The sequence below is a fragment of the Anabrus simplex genome, chromosome 1, assembly GCF_040414725.1.
Source record: "Anabrus simplex isolate iqAnaSimp1 chromosome 1, ASM4041472v1, whole genome shotgun sequence".
In the NCBI taxonomy this organism is placed as follows: Eukaryota; Metazoa; Arthropoda; class Insecta; order Orthoptera; family Tettigoniidae; genus Anabrus; species Anabrus simplex.
Window position 1 is genome coordinate 1,252,437,829 of NC_090265.1, and position 27,823 is coordinate 1,252,465,651.

At 41.7% G+C, this 27,823-nt stretch overlaps 1 protein-coding gene across 2 annotated transcripts in view; it reads right to left on the bottom strand.

The window, feature by feature from the left end:
* LOC136878020 (uncharacterized) overlaps nucleotides 1-27,823 on the bottom strand; it is a 283,166-nt gene that overhangs the window by 19,791 nt on the left and 235,552 nt on the right. For both annotated transcript variants that reach the window (XM_067152051.2, XM_067152052.2), the window contains exons 2-3: nucleotides 21,679-21,820; nucleotides 373-530 (exon numbers count right to left, since the gene is read on the bottom strand). In XM_067152051.2, the coding sequence (XP_067008152.2) occupies nucleotides 373-530; nucleotides 21,679-21,820 (300 nt within the window). The remainder of the gene's footprint in view (nucleotides 1-372; nucleotides 531-21,678; nucleotides 21,821-27,823) is intronic.

Genomic DNA, 27,823 nt, shown 5'->3' on the forward strand with positions numbered 1-27,823 from the left:
AGGACTTTGTACAGTGGGGCTCGAACCCACTAGGTCCAGAATGCAAATAGATAGCTACGTGACACAAACCGCACAGCCACTTGTTCAATTGTCTCACTAGCCAGTGTGAATAATAGACAGATGGTCGGAACATTCAGTTTGCGTTTAATATTAATCAGTCACAAAAGTTTGAATTTTTGAATAGTAATTAATTGACTAATGCCGTGTGGCATTCGTAGAGGCTCATGGGCGAACATTCTGATGGTGAAATATTTTTCCACCAATGGGACTCGAACCGACTAACCACGGTATCAGACCCTTAATGAACACGGGACCTATCAATCACAGCACAAATCTCTGACTCTAGTGATCGTCAAAACAGTTTCAGGTTACCTGGAGCAGCTGCCGGCTGAAGACGTGGGAGAGTCCATTGCTTGGGGTTGAAGTCTTCATTGTTACAGTAGCTGCGATCGTTGCAGCACTGGACATGTGTGAGTCCAACCTTCGTATGTGAGGGCCCTCTGTTGTCACACAGCAGTTGAGCATCACTCCTGGAACATTAACAACTTTTGTTTGTTCGTGCACGAGTAACGAAGTTTCTGCTTCTATTTTAGTTCGACATTCAGTGGTGAGCAATAGTCATACACATTTAAATGTTAACTGAAATCATTTTAACGTGCAAGAGTTATATTTCTCTACATGAGCACGACAATTACAATCTAAGGGAATAAGTAAGAACTCGTAAGATTTCCTGTGATCCTTCACGGAATAAAACATTTTGTATAACCAGTAGCGGCTGCTCGCCATTTCACTCGGAAGGTTGAAAATCTGGTTAACAGAGAACAGTGTTGGAACTAAATACATTAGCAGATATTACGTCCTATATGTTTCCGTTGTATAGTATCGCAGGGATCTGCACCCAGGACTCCCAGGCCCATTTGGACCGCTCTCCACAAATATAAGATTTCTAAAATATTTCACAATGTTTATAATGGTTGGTTCTAATAAGGAAACAAACTAAGGTAATGGACAGATAAAATTATAATGCTTTCAATAAAGAACGAATATCTAAAGGACGAAAAGTGAAACCAATCTTTTCTTTACGAAAATCAAATGATCATAAATTTGTCTCCAGGTCATGGCCATCCATGAACGGCTGCTAATTTCAGATTGCAACCAGCCATAAGACATAGCCTGCACGGTTGCTAGGTAACATTGTCCGACCATTCATCCATACCTTACATCACTGCCTGCACGGTTGCTAGGTAACATTGTCCGACCATTCATCCATACCTTACATCACTGCCTGCACGGTTGCTAGGTAACATTGTCCGACCATTCATCCATACCTTACATCACTGCCTGCACGGTTGCTAGGTAACATTGTCCGACCATTCATCCATACCTTACATCACTGCCTGCACGGTGGCTAGGTAACATTGTCCGACCATTCATCCATACCTTACATCACAGCCTGCACGTTTGATACGGTTATACTTCCGTCACACATCTTGCCGCTTCACGTTACACAAATTCTTGGGTGACCCCCAGCCATAAAACATATTTATGTCAAAAAAGAACGAAATGAAATAACCTCATCATCCCATTCTGAACGGAGTAATAAGTTCTAGTCCGTCTGTGTGGTGTGGTGGCTAGTGTGATTAGCTGCCACCACCGGAGCCACCTGACTCTGCACGAAATTTGTAAAGTGGTACGTGGACTGGGACGGGGTCCACTCAGCCTCGGGAGGTCAACTGAATAGACGGGGTTCGATTCCCGTCTCAGCCAACCTCGAAGTGTTTTTCCATGGTTTCCCACTTCTCCAGACAAATGCCGGGATGGTACCTAACTTAAGGCCACGGCCCCTTCCATCCTTCCTTCCTTCCTTCCTTCTTCCTTGCCCATTCCTTCCAACCTTCCCAACACCCACAAAGCCCCTGTTCAGCACAGCAGGTGAGGCCGCTTGGGCGAGTTACTGGGCCTTCTCCTCAGTTGTATCCCCGACCAAATATCTCATGCTCCAGGACACTGGGCTCGAAGGGGTAGAGTTGGGATCCCTCGCTGAGTCCGGGGAGAATACCAACCCTAGAGGATAAACGGATTAAATAAATAAATAAATAAATAAATAAATAAATAAATAAATAAATAAATAAATAAATAAATAAATAAATAAATAAATAAATAATACGTTCTGTGAGATAGAGAAAGTCTATTTTATAGTTGACCCATCCGTTCTAAATGTTGTCGAAAGTTGTTGATGGCAAAAAGAACAAGTGTTACAGTTTAATAAGGGTGTGAGCGTTTACTCCTTTACTCTCACTGTTCATAGTCTATATCGAACATTTACTGGGAGGAATAACCCATACAGGCCCACTATCCATAATAATTTGCAATTACTTTGTACATAATGTTTATGCAAAGGGACAGACAGGTGTCAAATCTATTCATTTGGAAAGAGGTAGAAACGTGAAGAGGAACGCATAATAGGGATAATAATAAAATGGTGTATGGTTTCTTTTGTTTACAAGTTTCGCCTTCTATTGCTCCGTGTTCCCAAAATAACCTGCCATTGTGTTTTTCCTCTTACGTGTTCCTTTTGAAGTCCCTACTTCTCTCTGTATCACTTAATTTGATACTTGTTATCCAGCTTTCACCCAGTTCTAAACTTCTCTGTCAAAGCGACCGCTCAAGTGGTGTTCAAGCCCACCGTCTTAATGTAGCTGGGATGTAGAAACGAGCTTGACGGATGCTGAGAGGGAATGGGTGCAGAAGAACTGGGATTGTTGAGGAGAGAGGTCATCTATTCGTAGACAGTAGTGTACCAGTGTGTGGGAATTATATTTTCATATTTTTCCTTGACTCCCCGTCGTATTGCTCCCTCATCCCATACTGATCTCTCATTGTGTTTATCTTATTAGGCCTATGTGTACCTCTTCACGTTCCAGAATTTGCACTCTCATCTCAGTTCACATCATCCGAAATTGTTCTTTATTTTCTCCTGCTTTTGGTTACATAGTGCCACGTATCAAGATATCGTGGGGGTAAAAGAATAAATGAATACGAATTAATTACATGGAACAGAAGAGAGAATTTATATTATGTACAACCTATAGACGTCGCAAGTTAAGAAATAGGCAATGACACATGGCAGTGCCACTTCTACAATGTCAATACGAAATTTATTAATATATTTTCGCAGAACGGTACTTACTTTGCATCCTTTCAGAAAACCATATTTTTAGAATGGTATTTTTCAGCCTATGGAAATTATTTTAGGTGTGAATGGGACGAAATGTCTGAATATGATTCATTTAGATATATTTAATGTAATTTGTCGGGTACATTTCCGAGAAAAATAAATCCTTCTCCACGAACTAAAAGACACAGGACAAATCATAAAACTTTATCAAGTATATTTTTTTTCCTTTTTACATTTTGACTTACATCGCACCGACACAGATAGGTCTTATAAGACGATGGGAAAGAAAGGGATAGGAGTGAAAAGGAATCGGCCGTACCCTTAATTAAGGTACAGGCCCAGCATTTGCCTGGTGTGAACATTGGAAACGACGGAAAATCATCTTCGGGGCTTCCGACAGTGGGGTTCAAACTCAGTATCTCCCGAATGCAAGCTCACAGTCGTGCGACGTTAACCACATGGTCAACTCTCTCGGAATCAAGTGATATTCCCTGTCAGTCAGTATTATCCCTTGTAACTACTTTGCTTTTATGTTCTATAAGACGTTATTCATACTCTTCTGCGACTTGATTCCTGAAGTGGAACAGTCATCTCTGAAGCCGGGTAAATTGTTGGATTATTTTGTATGTTTTGAATTAAACTGTTTGCAAACCTTTTTCTTAAAGCCATGATTTTTCAGTATCTATCCAGTTAAAATCACTTGTAAGTTTTTCAGTCTTTCGATCACAGATATAAATGTATAGAAGGCTAACACATACCTGAAGAAAGTTGATAGAATGACAGAATGATATGTGTCGTTCTAGTGTGATACATCCTCACATTCTTTTAGCCCATCATTATATTCACAATTTTATATGCTTACACGAATATTTACATTGTGTAAACTTGTCACTGATTATGAATGGATGACATTATACATTTTTGAAGAAGTCATCTGAATGTTAGGGGCTGCCTGGCCGAGGCGGTAAAGGCGTGCTCGGTTCGCTCAGAATGACCTAGGTTTGAATCCCTGTCAGGAAGTCCAGGAAGTCGTAAAATTTAAGAAATTAGATTTCCACTTCCGGAGGTGCATATGGCCCGGAGGTTCACTCAGCCTACACCAGAAATGAGTATCACGTTAATTCCTGGGGGCAAAGGCGGTCGGGCATAGAGCTAACCACTCTACCCCATCGAGTGCCGAGGTTACGGATAGTGGAAGCCTTTACCTTCCACCCCTCCAAGGGCCTTCATGGCCTGTATGGAGATGACTTTGCTTTGCTTTTTTTTAATTTTTTTTGCATCTGAATGTTAAAATTCTGTGCCGACAACCTATACAAGCTACCAAAGCATTTTCTATCCCCTCTGCTTCTGAAGCGTTGTGTGCCCTCTTTAGCCCAGTCACAGAAGAACTTCGCCAGCGCCTAATGGATCATACATGCGAATCTGATTCGTGATAAGCTGTGACTTTTTATTGTCTACATGTTAATAGTGAAAATATCAACAAGCCACCTTAGGCTCAGAAATCCATCACTCCTACTGCCAAAGACATTCACAAGGAAACTGTTTAGATTGAACCAAACAAATTTAATTACAATTGTTTTGGTGTGAATTTAATCGTAGAGTTATAATTATTTGTTGAAACATATCTGGGAGGCTCGGATCTGTTAGCTGATTATGGCGTAGAATGATAGTACACATACACCGTAGAAATATACCTATAGTTCTATTTTAAAGTTACATAAAACGCGTTATACCAAAATACTTTGGCAACACCAAAAGAATGTTTTATTCCACAATCCTAGTTTACTCACACGTACGGTATATGTTAATGCCAACATATTAAAGTTTTAATACCTTCTGCATCATTTATATTGGAAGCTAAACTGCTATATAGCATGAAAACTTGGCTATCTGTTTATAAACGTTCATGATATTACTATCATTTGTTACTAGCACGAGCGAGAAAACTGCGTGAGTCCTAAGCTCATGAAAGAATTAACTCGTAGAAGTCCACCCTTGACTTCTAATAAATCACAAATTGCATTGAAAAAGTGGACTTCTACGAGTAGTTCAATACGGATCTCAATATGAAATTTCTAAGTTGCAATGCGTGAGTTCTGCTCAGAATCACTCATTTTGTCCTGTTGTGGATAGCCTATCTAACAGCCGTAACTACTACTAAAACGCTTTCATTCTGTACCCCAAAGAGGTACGGCGGGCTTCCTAGAGGGTTACGCCCTCTCCCAGGCCAGGGAAACTTGACGCGGCGATTTGAGTGGCTGGAAAGGTGAGGGGGTGGCGTCCGTGGCCTATAACAGTATCTGTTTTGGCATTCGCCTTAGTGCAGGAGAATGGAAAAGCACGGAAAACCAATCTCACGACAGCTGGCAGTGGGGACCTGCCCCTCCTTCTCCCGAATACAGAGCTGTCCGGCTGTTAACTCTAGCCGCTTTTAAGCTCAGTCGTAGCAGCCGCAGGGCTGCAGCAATGTTCTGATGTGTTAATTGGTCATGTAAAAAAATTTCATTGCAACTTCTGGCTTCAGTAAATTTTGTTCCATTTAAAACTGCAGTAACATTTACTACGTAAGTATGTAAATAATGTTTACGGCAGAATGGCTACTTGTGTTTTAAATGATCTTCCTACCAAGCTTCATTGCAAACGGTCTCGTCTTATCCAAAGAGTTATATTGTCAGGCCGTCCCATGAACTGCTTTTTGGATTGCATAGTGCCATCTATCGCAGTTTGGTGATAGTAGAAATATTATCCACCAGTTTACCAGCATGGTAAGAAGATTCTCGATTCTAGGAGAAAAATAAACATTATATTGCCTACGACACACACATATCTCAGATAAAAATTTGTCATTGGCACCATGTACAAAGTGTAGTTAAACAGTTGTAACAAACGTCCAGCATGATTCCTGGGATCAAAGCAAGGAAAATGTCCCCATTTAACACATGACCTACAATGCATTAGTACTGAGCTACAGGCTTTTCACATGATCACTACTATACTGTCACTTTTTGTCGTCCATTTTGTTCACCGATGGGGCCTTACTTGGAAGAAATGACATCAAAACTTATAAAACACACACAGACGCACACATAACGTGGGCAGTTGAAAATCCCCATGATACGTTTGTTACTCATCATCAGCGCTTTGGATGCAATGTGGCTGCAACACACTTCAGTTCGCACGCACGCCGGTTTCCGGACAAAAACCTTCCAACGACGGTGGATCGAGCCTCGAGGTCTACACATTAGCCTTCCCGGTCTCCTGACATTAATCCACTGGACTTTTGTCTGTGAGGACACATGCAAAGTGTGGAGTAACCTGGAACAGCGTATCAATACCACCTGTGCAGCTGTTGGATAAGACCCAGGCATCTTCGAGTGGCTTTGCCAGTCGAAGTTGAGGCTGCTTATGACGAACACTTTGAGCATCTCCTGTGATGTGATCAATGTACATCCAGAAACTCCATTGCATGTAACTCAGTAATAACGCGTTGCAGGACGTATGTTCATAGGGACATTTCTTATTGTTTTGATCCCAACCTCCGATCTTTGCTACAATATTTAGATACACCCTATAGATTGCCATAAGTGGTTAACAGTAACCCATAACATCTTTCAGTTCAACTTGTACATAAACATTATCTTTTCTAGGAATGGGATACAATTTGATAGTCAATGCATTAATCCACCTTCGGGAAAAGCAAGAAATTCATCCAAATAGAGTTTTTATCAGTTCTTACGTCTAACTTATCGTTTTTGTTATAAAATGCGTTCGATCGACGGAAAACTTCTCGCATTCTAGTAGTAAATCAGTGGATGCTTAAAAAAGAAGTAGATCTACAGACTAATGTACCTTTCTGACTACACTACGGATAGAAGAGAATGTTGTGCTGTATTGTGTTGTATACAAAGGTTCATTGACCTTATGAACGCGTCACCTCTTAGAGTGCGAAAATAGATTGAACTCGTACTAAACTCATCTATCTTCTTGGTGATCCAACGATTTGAGAATCCTTTCTACAAATAAGGGGTCAGGTATCAAAAACGGCGTCAGCGGAGTTTTACGAGGCCAATCATTCTCATTAGCATATGTTGTAAAAGTGCTCCCAAGCGTAGTGTCTCTCCCCTCGTCCCGTCGGAGCGGCGCGGCGCCAGGAGAACGTTTCCCGTGACTCACTGGGCCAACAGGTGATCCGTGCAGCGCCCCACCATCGCCCTATCGCCTTATCTCAGCACTGGGTGGGGGAGGGACCCCTCAATGACATTTTCCACACTTGTACCCGGTCATTAAAATTAGAACACAAGATAAGACGTGATTTGGTAAATTAACAGAAAACGCGCCTGCTAAACTGGCTATAAAACTTATAAACTTGTCAACTGAACATTTGTCTCGATATTCCCATAGAGAGAAGTCAATTATTTTTACTTCCCTCTCTCTTCTACGTCCTTTAAAGGTTCAAATTATGCCACCTATTTGCCCTCATTCTCATTCCTTCACTGGTCAACTGAAATCTCTCTTCTCATTTGATTTGTACTAATCCTAAACCATTTCAATAATTCTTCCTTGAATCCTTTGACGGTGTTCTTTTCTGCTTTAGGTGACGTGAAGGACGAATGTTTTCGCCAATGCGGCCGTACTTCGGAGCATATCAATAAATTTCACATATTACCCGAAGAATATGCTCGTGCAAAGAAACTTGCTCATAATAAATACAGCAACACCAAATTCCTTAGAGGAGAATTTTTGCTAGTGGTTTAACGTCGCACTAACACATCGAAGGTTTTCGGTGACGCAGAGATGGAAAAAGAGCTAGGATTGGGAAGGTAGGGCTGCACCTTAATTAAGGCAGCATTTGCCTGGTGTAAAAATGGGAAACCACCGAAGATCATCTCCAGGGTGGTGGAATTCGAACCCACCATTTCCCGAATGCAAACTTACAGTTATGCGACCCTCACCACATGGCTAACTCGCTCGGTATAGAATAATATCCAAGGCTACGTCAAAGGAAGGCGGAAATACTCAATCACTTCAATATATATATAATATGAACGTGTAACGCAATATTGTGAGAAAAGCGCAATACTAACACCTATGTATTATACTTCAAAGGAAAGGTTTCCATTTCAGGATTAGTAGAAAAATATTATTTATTTCATTAAATATTTTATTGGCGTAAAATAGTCATTTATTCGGATTTTATTGCATTTAACTGTATCCACCAGTAGATGGCTCAGTGAATGTTGTCTCCACTGGTCTTACTACGCCATCCGACAGAGGGCGCTGTAAAAGTTGTCTATGAAGATCTTTCTGTTAGTCAAATACATGGGTATATTACAAAAAGTACTTTATTATGAAACTTATATTGAATTATTCAGTGTAAGATTATTGAATGAAATCTGTAAAATGGTAAATGAACATACTAACACCTTCTAAATGCTTCGCTGCGGAATTCCACATTGTATACAGAATTCCAGGTTAAGTAGTGTACACGTTGTGAGTAAGATTATATTAAATTGCACAGCCCTTAACGTTACCTCAAAACGCGACGGGAAAGTCACCATATGTCTTTTCTCATATGAAGACTGGGTTAAAGAATGTTCATTGTAATGGCAGGCCCTCCTGCCTATCAGTCACAATCAAATTGGGGAGTTTTCATTATGATGGTAGGCCCACTTGCCTACTGCCAGTCAATCATGTTAGGTAGTTTTCATTATAATAGCAGACACTCACTCTCCACCTGACATTTTACATCCTCAGAAAGACTGTCTTTGTGGTTTTTCCAACTGAAATCAACATAGGTCACTACAATGAAGTCAGTAGGAACGTCGAGGTTAAAAGCAATGCCATCATATGAAATACTCGCTCAAATGAAAAAAAACGCACGTTTTCTCACTTTTAACGAACAGTACTACGCTGCCGACCATACAGTCCAAAGTTCCCGAGCTGGAATGAGGCTGCAGAAGCCGTGAACACTCCTCTGCCGTTATTCCTTTAAGTGTGCACACTGCTCATTCCAACCAGCGCCAATAGCTCGAATACTATGATGCACCAGTGTGTTACGTAGCAGTAGTATCAGAAAATGTATGAACAAGAGGAATAGCATGCTAAAGAAGGAAGTTATCTAACTCCCAGCAACTTCCCGCCAATATTCAGGCAGGCTGTTATACTGCGTACGCATCAGTAATCCCATCCATTGGAGAAGAGTGGCAACAGAAGAGACAAAGAATATCACAAAAACAATGCTCAATGTTGTGTTATTGTTGATCAGTGTTATGAGCTTTCGATATTTATTTATTTATTTATTTATTTATTTATTTATTTATTTATTTATTTATTTATTTTATTTTATTTATTTATTTATTTATTTATTTATTTATTTATTTATTTATTTATTTATTTATTTATTTATTTATTTATTTATTTATTTATTTATTTATTTATGCCTATGAGACAACATGAAGTCCATGAGCCATGTCGGAGCTTGTTCAAAAGTTAATACGGTGATGTTGGGGCCGATGACCTTCGATGTTAGGCCCGTTAAAACAACAAGCATCATCATCATCATCATCATCATGATCATCAATACGGTGATGAACAGAGGCATGTATACAGTCAGGAAGATAGGCATTTTGAATATCAGATTTAAAGAACGGTAAGAGAGTGTATCATAATTCCATTTTTTTTTTTGCTATTTTGTTTTACGTCGCACCGACACAGATATGTCTTATGGCGCCGATTGGAGAGGAAAGGCCTAGGAAGTGGAAGGAAGCGGCCGTGGCCTTAATTAAGGTACAGCCCCGGCATTTGCCTGGTGTGAAAACGGGAAACCACGGAAAACCATCTTCAGGGCTGCCGACAGTGGGGCTCGAACCCACTATCTCCCGATTTCATAATTCCAGAAAATATCCATATTTAAATGCAATACGATCATACTAAAAAGTCATAAAACGCCAAAAAATGACATTTCCTGACCCACGTTGATGTAACCCATTTTTATCATCTACACGTAAATAATTCACTCTAGAAAATTTTCCCTGTATCTTTCTATACAACACCACAAATCGACGACAAATAATCCTTCTACACCTAACATGTACGTCGGCGATCTTTGGTTCCTGTCTATATTCGAGAATGTAGTTATTTCTTCCAGTTACATTCAATGGCTTACGAACAAAAAAGAGTGAAGCTGCTGGTAAATGCTGATGAATAAAGTAAGGAATCTGGAAGTTTATAAATACAAGAGAAATATCAACTGCGCTATTCAGTTACTGAATGCCTTATTATATAAGTCTTGCTGAGATTCATTGCTGAAATAGGAATCATTCAGATACTAAAAATAGTGATTCAACATTACATTCAGGGCCGAATTTTACTGCAACGCCTCTGGACTCAAATAATTTTGCGCCCCCTTTCCTTCAACTTAATAAGAGAAAATTCCAATGACTGTTATTTTTTATAATGAACAAAGTAATACAGTAGAAGGCCAGCATGTTAAAATATCAAACATTAATACCATTGAATAATAATAATAATAATAATAATTCCAACTGAGAGAACAGCCGGCTGTCGACTATGAAGAATTCACTACCCCGTCTGTTAAACATTGCCACGTAATCACGATGAGAGTGGAAATTCTCATGTTCCATTAACCCTTGATTTCCATGCTTCTATTCATTGAAGCCAGTTGTTGCAAATTGGTATGTTCCTCCTCCAAGCGACACAAAAACAGATCGGTGAGTGCAGGAATAAAGCCGATAGTCATGTTTCATTATGTCTCTTTGTTTCAAACAGCAATCACTAATTGTCTGGTACGTGCGCATAGAATTACAGAAATTGTTCCGAATCTGTTTCACTCCCCTTTCAGCGTAGTAGTCTCGAGTAACATTGTTCATTAGCCAAAAATCGTTTGGTTTAAAAATACAATTTTCACTTTCAGTTCCAACAGCAGACCAATGGAAACCCAACTAAAAGTGGGCGTACAAAGTTTCCTGTGCCGGTATTTTCGTTTTTATTTTCGTCATTACATGAGAAGTTGTTTGAGTTATGGTTTGGATCCTGTAGAAAACAAGTCTAATTTTGGTGTTTGAGAGAACAATTCACTTTCCCTGATCTTCTTTTCCGCTAATCTGCGATAATTTGATCACTTGTCACTTCGTTTTCCACCATCCATGTTGTGTACGTAACACAATGAACGCTTAATAAAACTCTAAAAAATGAATACAATTGCTTTACAGACTTCTCCGGAACTCTTGGTGTTATAGGTTGTCTCTAGGTGGCGTTGATTCACCGCACGGTTGACTAAGTTGCAGCCACCGAGCTCGATAGCTGCAGTCGCTTAAGTGCGGGCAGTATCCAGTATTCGGAAGATAGTGGCCCCACTGTCGACAGCCCTGAAGATGGTTTTCCGTGGTTTCCCATTTTCACACCAGGCAAATGTTGGGGCAGCACCTTAATTAAGGCCACGGCCGCTTCCTTCCTTTTCCTAGGCCTTTCCTATCCCATCGTCGCCATAATACCTATCTGTGTCGGTGCGACGTAAAGCAACTAGCTAAGGTGCAGCCCAAAGTGATCTTCATACCCGTACGCAGAATATTGACTGGTATTTATATTTTTTTACCGACAGCTTTCACATACGCGGAACGAAAATTCCGTTGCTCATGTCGGGAGCTTCGCTTTTCAATACTGCGAAAGTGCGCGTAATCTAAAAATTCGTCTTCAAACTATTAGACCTCTTCATTTCTGCCGCCCCATAAAGTTGCTGCCCTGGTCCCGGGCCCATCAGACTCATGCCTAAATACGACTCTCATGACATTAGCACAGCTCTGAAACCGACTGAAAGGTAACACTGAAATCTCCCATGAAAGAGAACGGCCAAATCCTAGCAAATACCCTTCTTTTTTTAATCATATGGCCTCAGCTACCGTGTGCAGACATTTCAATTTGACGCCATCTGGCTGTCTGCTCGTCAATTTCGAGGTTCCGTTTTACTCTAGGCCCACTAGATGGCAGACCGAGTAAACCGAAATTCTCTTGGGCGTCTATGGCTGAGATTTAATTAATTTTGTCGGGTGAACACCAAATGTGTCACCAGAGGTCTTTTACATGCCGACATCGTACGACATGGAGTGTCGAATGGACTTTTTTTCGCCCTTCAAAAATCCGACAACCTCTGCCGGGTTTGAACCCGCTAACTTGGGATCGGGAGGCCGACACTCTACCACTGATCCACAGAGGCAGCTAATACCCCTATGAAAACGTATACTTACATTTTACTAGATCCAACTGCATATTCAGCTCTAATCATAATTTCCTATGACAATATTTTATCTGAGTGGTATCGACAGAGACTAGGAGAAGGATTATAAGAGAAAAATAAGTCGAAAACAAACGGAATGAAATGTTGTCGAAGTCGGATGAATAAGGAAATATTGAGTTAGGAAATAAATCCTTGAAGGAAGTAGATATATATATTGTTGCTTTGGTATTAGCACAACTGAAATGGCAAAAATAAGAACGACATATTGTAAAATACAAAATAACACAAAAGGCTTAAGAAAACAAATTTGTTGATTTGAAATGTCAATATTCAGATTAAAGAGACTTATGAAGACTTTTCTCTGAAGTGCCTGGAGTGTCTGAAGTCAGTTCAGAAAGATAGAAAATACCAGCCTTTGAAATGTAATAATAATAATAATGTTATTTGCTTTACGTCCCACTAACTACTTTTACGGTTTTCGGAGACGCCGAGGTGCCGGAATTTAGTCCCGCGGGAGTTCTTTTACGTGCCAGTAAATCTACCGACACGAGGCTGTCGTATTTGAGCACCTTCAAATACCACCGGACTGAGCCAGGATCGAACCTGCCAAGTTGGGGTTAGAAGGCCAGCGCCTTAACCGTCTGAGCCACTCAGCCCGGCCCTTTGAAATGTAGTGTTACACAAAAAATACTAAAGGTGAGATGAGCAGACTGAATCATGAATGAGGAAATACCAAACCAAACCCCATGGCACTACAGCCCTTGAAGGGCCTTGGCCTACCAAGCGACCGCTGCTCATCCCGAAGGCCTGCAGATTACGAGGTGTCGTGTGGTCAGCACGACGAATCCTCTTGGCCGTTATTCTTGGCTTTCTAGACCGGGGCCGCCATCTCACCGTCAGATAGCTCCTCAATTCTGATCACGTAGGCTGAGTGGACCTCGAACCAGCCCTCAGGTCCAGGTAAAAATCCCTTACCTAGCCGGGAATCGGTCCCGGGACCTCCGGGTAAGAGGCAGGCACGCTACCCCTACACCACGGGGCCGGATAAAAGGGAATTGAGCCAACGGCACGTGGTGTTCCCAAGCGCTCACCCATCCAAGTACTGGTGAATGAGGAAATACTGAATTGAATATGTGTAAAGATAACGATTTGGTGAATTTGGCAAGAAGAGAGAGAATGGTACTGCACATCTTTAACCCTCAAACACACGCGTATGGGGTGTAATCCACCCCAGGTCATTTTATTTCCTAGTGAAATGTACAAATAACTTGACTGTGCTCTCCCCGCTCTTGTACCTTTCTGGCTGGATCCCCGCAGAAAGAGTTATTCTTACATAATCTATCGTAAAATCTTCAAATAATACAGTAATTAATATTTTACAATACAATGATATGTGGGGTGGAAAGCACCCCCACGCGTGTGCCTGCGTCCTATGATCTGGCGCGTGTGCTAGAGGATTAAGACACCGAGGAGTTATTCACTTAATTTTTGAGGGAAGTATAGGAAGTAAGAATGGTAGGGGCAGACCAAGACTTGCACACGATAAACACATTAAATTAGATGGAAGATGCAGTGGTTATAAAGAAAGGAAAAGGTAGCATGGAGGGCTGCATGAAAGAAGTCTATGAACTGATAATCCATACAAACACAATTGACCGTTTGGGATTATTTTAGCATAATAAGAACATCATTCATTTAACAAATCATGTTTAATTTAACGCTTACGTACTCTATTTGGCTTAGAATAAGGAAATATACAAGCAAAATCCTTTCACGACTGCAAAAAGACTGATTTTGAGTCCCTTCCAATATCGTTCGCTGCAGCCCAGCTAACGTGCACATTGTTATAGGGGTGCTATTCCCCTGCAGGCGTACTGTATGGTACTAATGTTCAGTGAGCACATTTTGCACACGATTCTGAACACCAGCGAAATGTTATATCATCCATTCGCAAAACATGACACCTTGAAATCATGTAGCAACGTCCTTTTAGCATGTAACTATGATAATGTGTCGTGCCTCGTGATAGGGTGTAACAAAGAGGGGAATCAATGCATAAGACTAGATAAAAGTGCAGTAATTAATGTCTTAAACACCGAACCGGATGGCGTATGTACTCTGCTCTCATCGTACTACCAGGAAATTCACAGCAGTGTAGAGTAGCGGTTGTGGTTAGAAGTTCGCCTAGCAATTGACGGAATGTGCCAGCGGCGGTTGGCATCCTGCATCGTTCAAATATTTTTGCATCGGTATGATGTTTGAATACATAAACACATGCCCACATTTGCCACATTCAAACAGTAGAATGACGCTGCTATTCATCTTGTACTCTACGCATACTACGCTGGTTAGGGGCTGAATGTACTGTAATCTCTGCTGTTATTCGGCATGTTTTCCACGGAAGAATACGTTGACATGCTCCTCATTTATGGGGAAGCGGGACAAAACGCGTGCGAGGCACTACGTCTGTACCAGGAACAGTATCCCGACAGGCAACACCCGGCTGCTACGACATTCCACCGTGTTGAAAGACCCCTAAGGACAATAAGCGTGATTTCCAACCAGCCACTAGTTCGTGATAGGCCCGTTACATCGGGTGAAACAGAAGGGGCCACTCGTAATAATCCACACATCAGCACACGGTCGATTGCACGACAGGTGCACACCAGCCAGCCGTCCGTCTAACAAATACTGCAGGAACATACATTTCACCCATACCGTTTTGAACTACTTCAAGAGTTCCATGGGTGGAATTTTGAAGCTCGAATAGTGTTCTGTCGGTGGCTATTAGGCAGGCTGGACAATGATGCAGCATTCGTATCGCATACCTTGTTCTCGTACGAATCGCGCTTCCACAATATTGGGAACATCAATCGCCACAACATGCACTATTGGAGTACGGGCAGTCTTCACTGGGTGCGACATCAAGTAATTTGGAAGTGAGTGTTTCGTGTGAAATCTTGGAGGATCGCCTGATTGGACCTTATTTCTTTGAGAGCCATAGGACGGGCCCACGCTACCTGCACATTCTGCGTCAGGAACTCCCACTGCTGCTGGAGGATGTGCCCTTGCACGATCGTTGGACAATGTGGTTGTCACACGATGGAGCTCCTCCGCATTCGACTTTGCCCGTTCGTAACCATCTGAACGAGGAACGTCCAGGGAAATGGATAGGACGAGGAGGTCTTGTTTCTTGACCCGCCAGATCATCGGATTTAACGCCGTTAGACTTCTTCTTGTGGGGACATTTGAAGAACGTCTTCTACACTCAAGCGCCGGAAAACCCCGACCAGCTCTGGTAACTCATCACGGACGCCTACCGAGCAATTACACTTGGAATGCTTCAGCGCGGAAGGCGATCTATTGAACACAGGGCCCGAACGTGCATAAACCAAAACGGTCATCACATCGAGCATTTGCTGTGATAAAACTTTGTCAGAGCAGTTGTGTTCCTGTTTTTTCCGGTCTGTATGGGTCTAACCTGCTAACTATTCGGCCATTCTAAGGGCCACAAACGCATTCATTCCCACACATTTTGCATGAAAGCGGGTATTGAACTTACATTGCGTGCGGTACGTATTAAATAAATATTTCAATAATCTGTGTAATCTTCGCCCCGGACTCAAACCTCGCACCTGGCATACAAGCCCGCTCCGCCACACCTTTACCAACTACAATACGGTTCCGCTCGGCCCACTGGGCAACTTATAGCAAGTATTAGGTTTACTGCGGTCACAATATCAACTGAGTGTTTCGCCGGCATGTCAGGTTCATATGATCTAGAAGGCACACGCATGTCTTCCAGGGTTTAATACGAGTATAACATTACGGCGTCCTACCACGGTGAGGCGGTAAATACCAAAATATCCGGTTGTGATGTCTGAGCATACCGGCAGGGCAGACGTTTTCAGGACGGAATGAATATTGTGGGTTGAATAAAACTACATTGGAAGGGGCGACAGAATCACGCTGTATATAATTAATTGATTATATTTTCTGGCACGCTGAACGGCACTTCTGCAGGGTACTTCACTATACTTACATTTCGTTTCTCTTAAAACAGAAAATAACTTTAGCAACTTCGACTTTTTAATTTGATTTTGGTGAACTATGGACCACGCAAATAACTATTTATAATTTCACTTTTCTTTGCCGTCGGTATTCCTTCTTTTCCTACTTGCAGTTCTTTTTGTTTTTATCATTCATCCAGTGTTGTTTCTTCTTGGTTACTGTTTCTGGCTCTTCGAATTCCTCAAATATTTGTCCTTTTTCTCTGAATGTGGTCCTGTCGTGGATGACCTGCTCCATGATGTTCATTTTTACGGGTATTTCTTGGTGTTAATACACCATTTGTCATAGGAGTTTCCTTCTCTATTGGAATCGTTCAAACGGCTGAAAATACTTTTAGTGAGCTTGGCGACAATCACTCTCGAAATATCTCGGAAGAATTTAATCCTTCGTTTTCATATAGCGTCTGATAGCCTGCAACATGTTTTGTACAATTTTTTGTTGCGGCGTAATCGGTAAGTCATTTCACATTTTCTTGGTCCGAGGATTTATCTTAAGAGTGTTTTTCTTATAGGTTTCTTCGATGCCTTTTCTGGTTGTTAATCCTAGGTATTCTTGTTCTTCTTCTTCTTATTATTATTATTATTATTATTAGTAGTAGTAGTAGTAGTAGTGGTAGTAGTAGTAACAATTTAAAAATGTATTCAGTTGACTAATCTTTGATTTGATTGGTCCCCCTTCAGGGTGCAATGACCTCAGTATCACGCAGATTTTTATCTTCATTTTTGACGTTAATACATCATTTCTTTCGGTCCTGCACGAGGTAACATAATATTCACATCCGCTGATGACGTCATTACAATGAAGGGAGGAGAAACATAATTGGGCCAATTGTATCACCGCTTTCTTTTAGTATCGGCTATAACTTCGGACTGAGAGGATTGTCCAGGTGTCGTTTGATATGCAATGAAGAATTCTGTAAGTTACACTCTACAGTGACAACTGACAACAAATTAATGGTGCGCGTATAAAGTGAAATTTGACGAATATGGTCGCTCAAATAACCACGAAGAAATTGATGAAAGTACTTCACAATTGTAGAGGCTATCGAAACGAATCGATTGGTGTCCTTGAAAGCAATGCTCAACGTTGTTAGAGAGTAGGCTATATGACACGTTTTTAAAGCCAGGCGTAAGAGCAGAGAAAAAGCTCAATAGCTGCAATCGCTTAAGTGTGGCCAGTATCCAGTATTCGGGAGATAGTTGGTTCGAACCCCACTGTCGGCAGCCCTGAAGATGGTTTCCGTGGTTTCCCATTTTCACACCAGACAAATGCTGGGGCTGTACCTTAATTAAGGCCACGGACGGCTTCCTTCCTACTCCTAGACCTTTCCTGCCCAATCGTCGCCGTAAGATCTATCGGCGTCGGCGCGACGTAAAGCAACATGCAAAAGAAAAAAGAAAAGAAAAGAAAGAAAGAGCAGAGAAGACGGCGCATGAATGAGCTAACGCCGTGTTTCTGTTCCTGTTGTGCCTGATATCGACATTAGAAAGCGCTGTGAAGTACAACAGCACCCTTTCGATTCGATTCGTGAGCCTAAAGGTAACGCACAACGTTGTAGAAAGTACAGAGTATGTTGGAAAACTAAGTGTCAGAGTGAGTGCACTCTTACGCTCGGAGTCAGTGAGAGTACTTCTATATCTACAGCAGTGACTGTCACCGACTTTGTAACCGGTTTTAAGAGAGTGTCTGAATAAATGGAGCTCAAAATGAAAAGTATAACTATATTTCGCCAGAACAAATAAAGGCATCGATGCCTAAAATAAATGAAACCCAGAATAAAACGTAAGACTGAATAATTTCCAAGAGATCGGTGTACACACGATAACTATTTTGGACTGCTCACATTTCCCCATGACAGCAGAACACCAAGAGATAACTACAGTAACCCCTCATACAGCCGAGGTCACCTGCTTGTGACGTGGACAATCACCGACGCACAAAATATGCGAATTAAGAATATATCTGAACGTCAGAGGTAAATGCAAAACCGGAAATGTTGAGGTTTTTATCGCATGTGACTTGTTTTGTTCGTGTCTTCTTCTTCTTTTCCTTCTTCTACTTAATACGCTTACCCTCCAGGGTTGGTTTTTCCCTCGGACTCAGCAAGGGATTCCACCTCTACCGCCTCAAGGGCAGTGTCCTGGAGCTTCAGACTCTGGGCCGGTGGATACAACTGGGGAGGATGACCAGTACCTCGCCCAGGCGGCCTCACCTGCTATGCTGAACAGGGGCCTTGGTGGGGGATGGGGTGATTGGAAGGGTTAGACAAGGAAGAGGGAAGGCAGCGGCCGTGGCCTTAGGTACCATCCCGGCATTTGCCTGGAGGAGAAGTGGGAAACCACGGAAAACCACTTCCAGGATGGCTGAGGTGGGAATCGAACCCACCTCTACTCATTTGACCTCCCGAGGCTGAGTGAACCCCGTTCCAGGCCTCGTACCACTTTTCAAATTTCGTGCCAGAGCCGGGAATCGAACCTGGGCCTCCGGGGGTGGCAGCTAATCACACTAACCACTACACCACAGAGGCAGATCGTGTCTTCTTATGGGTATATTATTGTATGTGTATATTTCGCAAGAATGAAGGTAAACTATGTGAAACTACAGGACATGCAAGGAGAACCCAGCGGTAAACAATGGAAAGTGATCATACAACAGTTTAACTTTATGTCGTCCGTCGCACTCTTTATCGTATTGGACCTCACGATAGTTCACCATAGTCACAACTGTCGACTCGACTTGTCTTACAGGTAGAAAAATACCCGCCTCAGCTGCTTCTTTCTGCTCTTCTGTGAAGATAGTGAAATTTCACGTCCAGAAATATTCGTCCAGGACGTAAGGACTATTTTCAACCTTTAAGAAGCCTGTGTTCCGGTTAAGTATACCTCTCGGAACACAGAAAGATGGCTTGTGAATTACTAAGGAAGTGGGTTACGGCTCCGTGACTTTCAAGCGCCGAGGTTCCAATTTCAATTCTTAGATGTGTCGTGGAACTTTAATCACGAATGATTAATTTCCTTGCTCGTGGACTGGGTGTTTGTGCTGTCCTTACCATTTTTGAGACTCACCACGAGACACCATTACCTACAAACACACTAACACGCAGTTCCCTATACACGGGAGATGTTACCCGCCCTTGTATGAGGGTCTCACTTGCAAGGGATATCTACACCAGCCTGGTAATTATTATTATTATTATTATTATTATTATTATTATTATTATTATTATTATTATTATTATTATTATTATTATTATTGTACCGGGCGGTACACCTCCACGCCGCTAATTCAAACTTTGCGCCAGTTGAAACTCCTCTGCTGGAGGAAGTCTGAACTTTATCTACTGTATTAATTTTCAAGTTTCTCAGAAGATGTCACTACTTGGAAATTTTGAAGTTTCTGAACTGGGTCGTTTTCGATGTATTTTTGTTTTGCCTGTAGTAAGAAGTGTGAACATTCTCTTCCAGAGGACACTACTGAAGAACTACAATGGTGCACCCTAGTGCGAAGTGAAAGAACTGTTTTTTGGAGAAATTTTTATTTCAAAAGTTTGTTCCTTGTTAAATTTCTTTCTGTTATTGTTTAAGTTGGCTGTATAACCCTTTCTTTCCCCTTGTTTTGAATTTAGCCAATCCCGAATTTCTTTAATTAATTTATGACCAATCCGGTGTATCTTCTCCAAAGGGGATATGTTGCTTAACCCTAGCCAATAAAGTTTTTGTGGGAGGGTGTTCTCATTCCTGAAACGCCTCGAACTTTCCGCGAGAGTATATAAACTGCTGATTTTCGGGTCTCCGCGCCACTTCAGTAACATCTTTCAGTGTGTAAAGTACGTAGCAGGGGGCGGGAAGCACCTCTTTCTTCGGGCAGCAGTTCATCCACAAGGTAATGGCCTTTTAATAACTTCTTTTCTTGCTAGCTCAGCAGTTTAACTCTCGGGGCAGGTCCGAAGCCTTTTCCATGTAACTTTCCTTTAATAATGTAAAGACACTCGGTGTCAATTCTTTCTGTTTTAACTACATATTGGGATAGAGAGTGCTTAACCCTTTCGAGCTCCCACTCATATTGTATTGAGGTGAACTTATTTTCTCAACCGGTTCTTCCCTAACGTAATGTAAATTGTTTCCTTCTAAAAGTCACCTCTTTAGTATGGGATTAGCCCTTGCATAAACGGCCTAGTGCCAAGTAGGTTTTAAACAAAATGTATTAGGAGTGCAGATCGCCTCCTCTCAAATTGGTATTTTAGAGGCCATGTAATTAACCTTTTCTCACTAGGCCTCAGTAGGTTGGGTATTTTACCCCTGTGTTTATGTCCTTAGAGAACAGCTTGAAGGTGGAATTTGGTGTGGCCTTTGATAGGCTTGAACGTTGAGAGCGGTTTGCTCTTTTTGAAATTTGGTTCTGTGTGCCTCGAGGAGGCTTTACTGTGTAATTGGGAGCAAGTGCTCCTGGGCATGATTGGGGTCTTCTGCCCCTTTGTTGAATTCTGTATATCGTAAAGTTGGGCTAATTGCTCAAGAATTGTGTGTCTGGCTCTCGGAGCCCAAATCCTGTAACTCTGTAATTGTACATTCTCGAATAGTGGCTTTGCTACTCTGTACCTGCCATTCTTGTTATTTCTTGATTTTGCAAAGAAAATATAACCTTGTTAAATTTTAAATTAACTTTAATTTCGTAGCCTGAGACCTGTTCACCCCCGCACCTTCTTTCACCTCTGCTGTTCCACAGATACCTCGGAACAATTATTATTATTATTATTATTATTATTATTATTATTATTATTATTATTATTAAAGTATGAGAACGGAGGTGTGATAGTAGACTGAAAGTATGTTCCTTTGATGGTGGTGTGGTGGTGGTGATTATTGTTTTAAGAGGAAGTACACTGAGCAACCATCCTCTATTGTTCCTTTGATTCATATTTCACGTAAAGAATATAGGTCTATATGCGTGGTATAAAAACTCGAACTTGCTTGCTTTTTATTAAAGTAGTGGAAAACCATGTGAGGTTATTACTAAGTAAGATTAGCGGGTTTTGTATCCTCGTTAAACGAAAAACTGAGCTCTTATAGAACCCAAGCCGTCGGTTGGTTCTTTAATATTCCTAAAGTATTTCGGGATAACCTATGACATACAGTACAATCACTACCAGAAGTGATAACAATGTTGCGTTACTCACGTGACGCAGCCGAAAACAACTGATGGTTTGGAGCCATCTCGTTTGTCTGTGAGATGTGTGAAGCATTTGTAATCCGTGGAACAGGAGCGCACCTTCATGTCCTTACATTCTTGAGACGTACATGCACAACGGATCTGCTTCCCTGAAATGGAGAAAGAACACGAACTGAAACCTGTGAAGAAATTATTGCAAAATAATAATACAGAATTATCGCTTTAAAAATGAGACTCACTGTTGGAGAAAATCGCATTAACAGAGTGTTCGGAAATTCCCATTAGAAACCATTAGCTCTTAAAGGGTCGACTGCGTAGGTAGCATTTTGAATAGTATGTCCAGAAATGCACAGTCTCCGTGCTACATCATGTGTTCAAATTTCCCACTTCTGGTGGGTGAAGGAGTGATTGAGCCAGTATAGCAGAACATGACTTGTAGGCTCGATGTTTGCATTGAAGTTAGTAGGCGCCAAATCATAGTGTTATTTTAGTGGATCTAGATGCCAAACATTATTGAAGTGACAGATTATTATGTTTACGTAGTAAAAATTTCTTAGTGTGATAAAATGAATAAATGTCCCTTTACTCTTTACTTGACACGGAACATAAGTGAATGTTGCTTTGTTATAAATGTTACAAGTAATATAATTACCGTCACTCCTTCACCCCGCAGTAGCGGGAGATTTAAACACTATTAGAAATTGTAATTGGTCCGCCTCTGTAGTCTAGTGGTTAACGTGATCAACTGCTACCCCAGGAGGCCCGGGTTCGATTCCCGGCTTTGCCACGAAATTTGAAAAGTGGTACGAGGGCTGGAACGGGGCCCACTCAGCCTCGGGAGGTCAAATGAGTAGAGGTGGGTTCGATTCCCACCTCAGTCATCCTGGAAGTGTTTTTTCCGTTGTTTCCCACTTCTCCTCCAGGCAAATGCCGGGATGGTACCTAAGTAAAGGGCACGGCCGCTTCCTTCCCACTTCCTTGCCTATCCCTTCCAATCTTCCCATACCTCCACAAGGCCTCTGTTCACCACAGCAGGCGAAGCCGCCTGGGCGAGGTACTGGTCATCCTCTCCGGTTGAATCCCCTGACCCAGAGTCTGAAGCTCCAGAACACTGCCCTTGAGGCGATAGCGTTGGGATCCCTGGCTGAATCCGAGGGAAAAACCGACCCTGGAGGGTAAACAGATGAAGAAGCGGGAGAAGAAATTGTACGCTCCTCGAAATGGCTTCCTTTTCAATACGTCATCTACCCAGTCCACTCTGCAAGGCCTAGGAGTTTATAACGGGAATTTTATTATATCTTCTACATACAAATCATATATACTTCCAGTTTAGAAATAATAATAATAATAATAATAATAATAATAATAATAATAATAATAACAATAATAATAATAATAATAATAAAAATGGCGTGTGGCATCCGGAGAGGTCAGGTGCATGTCTTTCCATTTGACGCCGTATAGGTGACCTAAGCGTGTGTGAGGATGGGGCCCAGTCTAAGATGAAATTAATGCTGCAACCCTCGAGCCCTACGAATTAACTAATGAAACTTAAAATCCCCGACCCAACCGGGAATCTAACCCGGGACCTCATGAAACAAAGGCGAGTATGTTAACCATTTAGCCTAGATCCGTGCAGTTTATAAATGAGGAACATACTATATGGGTTTACCAAATGAAACAAAGACATTCGTACGAACTTCATTACTCGGAGAAAGTGAATACAGCGCAGTATCGGTGAGTGGGTACGAATATCAGGAATATCGTCTGATAGTGTTTGTGCACTGTTTGTGCGAGTGGAAACAAATTACTTAGGTACGGTTCTGCCATGAATGCGTCCATAATTTCCCAGCATCGGTTATTCAGTGAATGGTGCCAGATGGTGTATGGGAGTGAGTGTTACCACGCTTTACAGGTTTAGATGGTGTTGAGAACTTCATGATGGACGAGTAAGGACGTGCCAAATCCAAGTCAGGCACAGTAGACAGCCTGGTATAAAATGAAGAATAGACCAGTGATCAAGGTATGCTGGTTCGCAAGCAACGGTGAGTCCAAGAAGCCGCCAACCACGGATGTTATTCGCTTGGGGTATCCGTCATAAAGTGGACCACTGGGACACTACTTGGACCAATATATATCACTCATACACCACCTTTTACTTCCTGTATGTTCATGTAATCTAACAAATATTTAATTGCGTAAACCAATTTCATTTGGGAAACCATTATTCGCCATTGTAGGCCATCACTCTTTACGCGACAAGTATCACTTTTACATTTTTTTTTTTTTTTTTTTGCTATTTGTTTCAAGTCGCACCGACACAGATGAGTCTTATGGGGACGATGAGATAGGAAAGGCATAGGAAGTGGAAGGAAGCAGCCGTGGCCTTAATTAATGTACAGCCCCGGCATTTGCCTGGTCTGAAAATGGGAATCCACAGAAAACCATCTTCAGGGCTGCCGACAGTGGGGCTCTAATCCACTATCTCCCGATTACTGGATACCGGTCGCACTTAAGGGAATGCAGCTATCGAGCTCGGTATCAACACTCTTACTGAAAAGCTGCATGTGGCTTACGTCCGGAACAGGGACGCAAGTTTAATTAAGGCTCACTGTGGTGTGCCTGTTAATGTAATAAGAAGTCACACCACAGTGATAAGAACATGGTTCATTCGTACAATTATTATACCCGTTTTAGAGGAATCGTTGGCTGAACGGTCAGCGTACTGGCCTTCGGTTCAGAGGGTCCCGGGTTCGATTCCCGGCCGGGTCGGGGATTTTAACCTTAATTGGCTAATTCCAGTGGCACGGGGGCTGGGTGTATGCGCTGTCTTCATCATCATTTCATCCTCATCACGACGCGCAGCTCGCCTACAGACGTCAAATAGAAAGACCTGCACCTGGCGAGCCGAACCCGCCCTGGGATATCCCGGCACTAAAAGCCATACGACATTTAATTTTTTCATGGGTTTTCGAAAGGCTGGATAATCCAATCGAAAAGTGGCTGCATGTGTTGGGTGTTAAGAGTATAAGTGATGCTTTGCTGTTGGTAACAATGGCTAATTGAAGATCCCCCATTCTCGTAGACCAGGATCTGGTCGATCACGTAGGACAGACGTGTGTCACAATGGGCGCACTGTGGCAGACAGCACAGAGCCAATGGGACGTTCAAGATAACAATGCGAACCATAGTGTACTCGCAGCAAGACAACGGATACACATACAGCAGAACGGACTACCAGATACCTCACGACACCCTTCTTCATTTCTACAATGATGTCATTAGATGAATACCTAGGGAACTCAATGGCGTCTTTTAGGATTTCACTGTATGAACAGGTCCTGCACTCACCGGGAGTGGGATCGTCCACTCAAAAAACAAATACTGTATAACTTCTCGAATCATGACGTTGGAAACTATAAGTTACGATACTCAGCCATCTTCGGGGTTTCTCGGAACAACAGTGATCAGCACCAGCTGCGACAGAAAAATCGCTCAAACTCAGGGTAATATCTGCCTATATATTCTGACTGTGCCATTCAGTGTGTTCTTCCAGATGTTCACGATGTATCCCGGTTAGCACAATCACCCGACCTTATTCAAATTCAACAATATGTGATATCTGACGTGTTCGATCACGCCCCGAAGAAGACTTACAGAATGACGTGGAAAGAAAAAGTTAGAAAATGCATTTCATAGTTTATTTTAAAGTGGTCATTTATTTTTGCAGATCTATGGCCCTGCCATTTCTTACCTCACCCTCGGCTAACCGAAACAATTATTATTATTATTATTATTATTATTATTATTATTATTATTATTATTATTATTATTATCATTATTATTATTATGTGCGTATAGACCCAATGGATCACGCAAAGCTCTAACAATTCTGTTTTCTGAGTTGCCAAACAGCTCTCATCATTTTTCCGTGGATCCTTTTTCGTTCTTCTGTCCACTTTGCTCCAGTCTTATTTTTTCACTTCGTTCTCTGGTTGCACTTTCCATCCATTAATTTTTTTCCTATAGAGGTTTCTATCCGCGGTGTCAGATGAGTTCATCGGGGATTTTTCCAGATCGTTCTTCACTTCCAGTACCCATGAAATATTTTTTAGGTGTTCCATGTAGGTGAGAATCTTGTGTGTCAGTCTACTTGCCGACAGTCTGCGGACGTGTCCATAACATTTCAGACGTCTTTTGCGGATGTCTGCTGCAATGTTGGAAAGCTCTTCTGTCACTTTGCGTGACCTCAGTCTATAACCATCTTCTGTTTTTCGCGGGCCGAGAATTTTCCTCTGGATTCTTCTTTCTTCTTTTAAAATGTTTTCTAGGTCACCTTTCCCGTTTAGTGTAAGGGTCTCGCTGGCATATAAGACTTCAGGTTTGATTACTGTATTATAGTGTTTGATCTTTGCATGGCGGGTCAAGCACTTTTTATTGTATACAGTATGTTGTGAACCCTACCCTAGGCTTGCCGATTTGTGTAGGCAAATTTTCTGGGCAGCCTTCTCGCCTCCCGTTGGTTCAAGTATTTTTCCCAAGTACTTGAAGATTCTTATTCTTATTCTTTTTTTTTGCTAGTGGCTTTACGTCGCACCGACACAGATAGGTCTTATGGCGACGATGGGATAGGAAAGGCATAGGAGTTGGAAGGAAGCGGCCGTGGCCTTAATTAAGGTACAGCCCCAGCATTTGCCTGGTGTGAAAATGGGAAACCACGGAAAACCATTTTCAGGGCTGCCGATAGTGGGATTCGAACCTACTATCTCCCGGATGCAAGCTCACAGCCGCGCGCCTCTACGCGCACGGCCAACTCGCCCGGTATTCTTATTCTTATTCTTATTCTTATTCTTATTCTTATTCTTATTCTTATTCTTATTCTTATTCTTATTCTTATTCTTATTCTTATTCTTATTCTTATTCTTATTCTTATTCTTATTCTTATTCTTATTCTTATTCTTATTCTTAATATCTACTCCCTGACCTAAAGGAAGATGATTAAACTGAAGAGTATGAAGGTGCATAAAATATGCTTAATGTTCTTTAACGTACCAGTTAATGTAATTACACGAGTCTTTCACAAATTTACCAATTTTTGGGACTCTATCCACCGTGCTGGGTTTCGATCCTGCAACCTTGAGCATAGGAGGCGAAAATCCAATTAAAGTACATGTTGGAGTTTAACAGCCTTTAGGCCAGTTAAAAGCAGCTCCTCATTCCACTCATTTCTCTGATTTCCTTTTCAGTCCGTTGCATGAAGTGTCGTGCAAGTCGTTCAAGATCTATTGCATTTCACGCAGTTGAAAATATTCTATGATTTATACCTTTTACATTTCTTTATGGATGTAAGATTTTTAAAATGAAAAGTCCTCTAGGGTCGTGGCTGTAAAAATGCTAGCATAATTGCCTTTATTTTCCTTTCTGTTACTGTCTTCTCTAGACCATTATATTGGAATATGTGACTCTGTATGTTAAAAATCCTAACAAGATTTTGCACTCCTGAGTCGTCCAAGTACTGAAAATCAGATTAGTATTACCTTTGAAGATACCAACATATAGTAATTTGAAACCCTAGTGAAATCGAATATAACAGACTACACACGTAGGAATGTAACCATAATGCGAAAAATAGTTTTCGTACTTGCCATGAAGGTCTCTGGAGGAATGGAAGATAAAAGCCGTAACCTCAGCACTAAGTAGGATAGATTAACTAGCTCTATCCTAGTGCCCAGGAATGAGCCTGGTACTCATTTCTTTGGCAGTCTGAGTGAATCTCAGGCCTATGTCCCTCTCCAGAAATGGAAGTCTGAAATTTTCAACTTTATGACGGGGAAGCAACCCATGTCCTTCTAAATGCATGGGGCTCGTTTTTATCTTTCATCTAATCAGATTTCTAAAACGTCCAGTTGTCTAAATCCTTCCTATAGGAGTTGCTTTAGAGTTCCTTTACAGTTCCATCAAATACCACCGGATAGGGCCGGAATCGAACCCGCCAACTTGGACTCAGAAGGCCAGCGCTTCTACATTCTGAGCCAGTCAGCTCGCCAGATTAATTTGACGTTCCAATTTTTCTCGAAGTAATTCCGTAGGTATTTTTTAGTCTAGTAATTCACTGCCGTCAGGAGATGAAGTTCCCAACATCGCAACCTTTC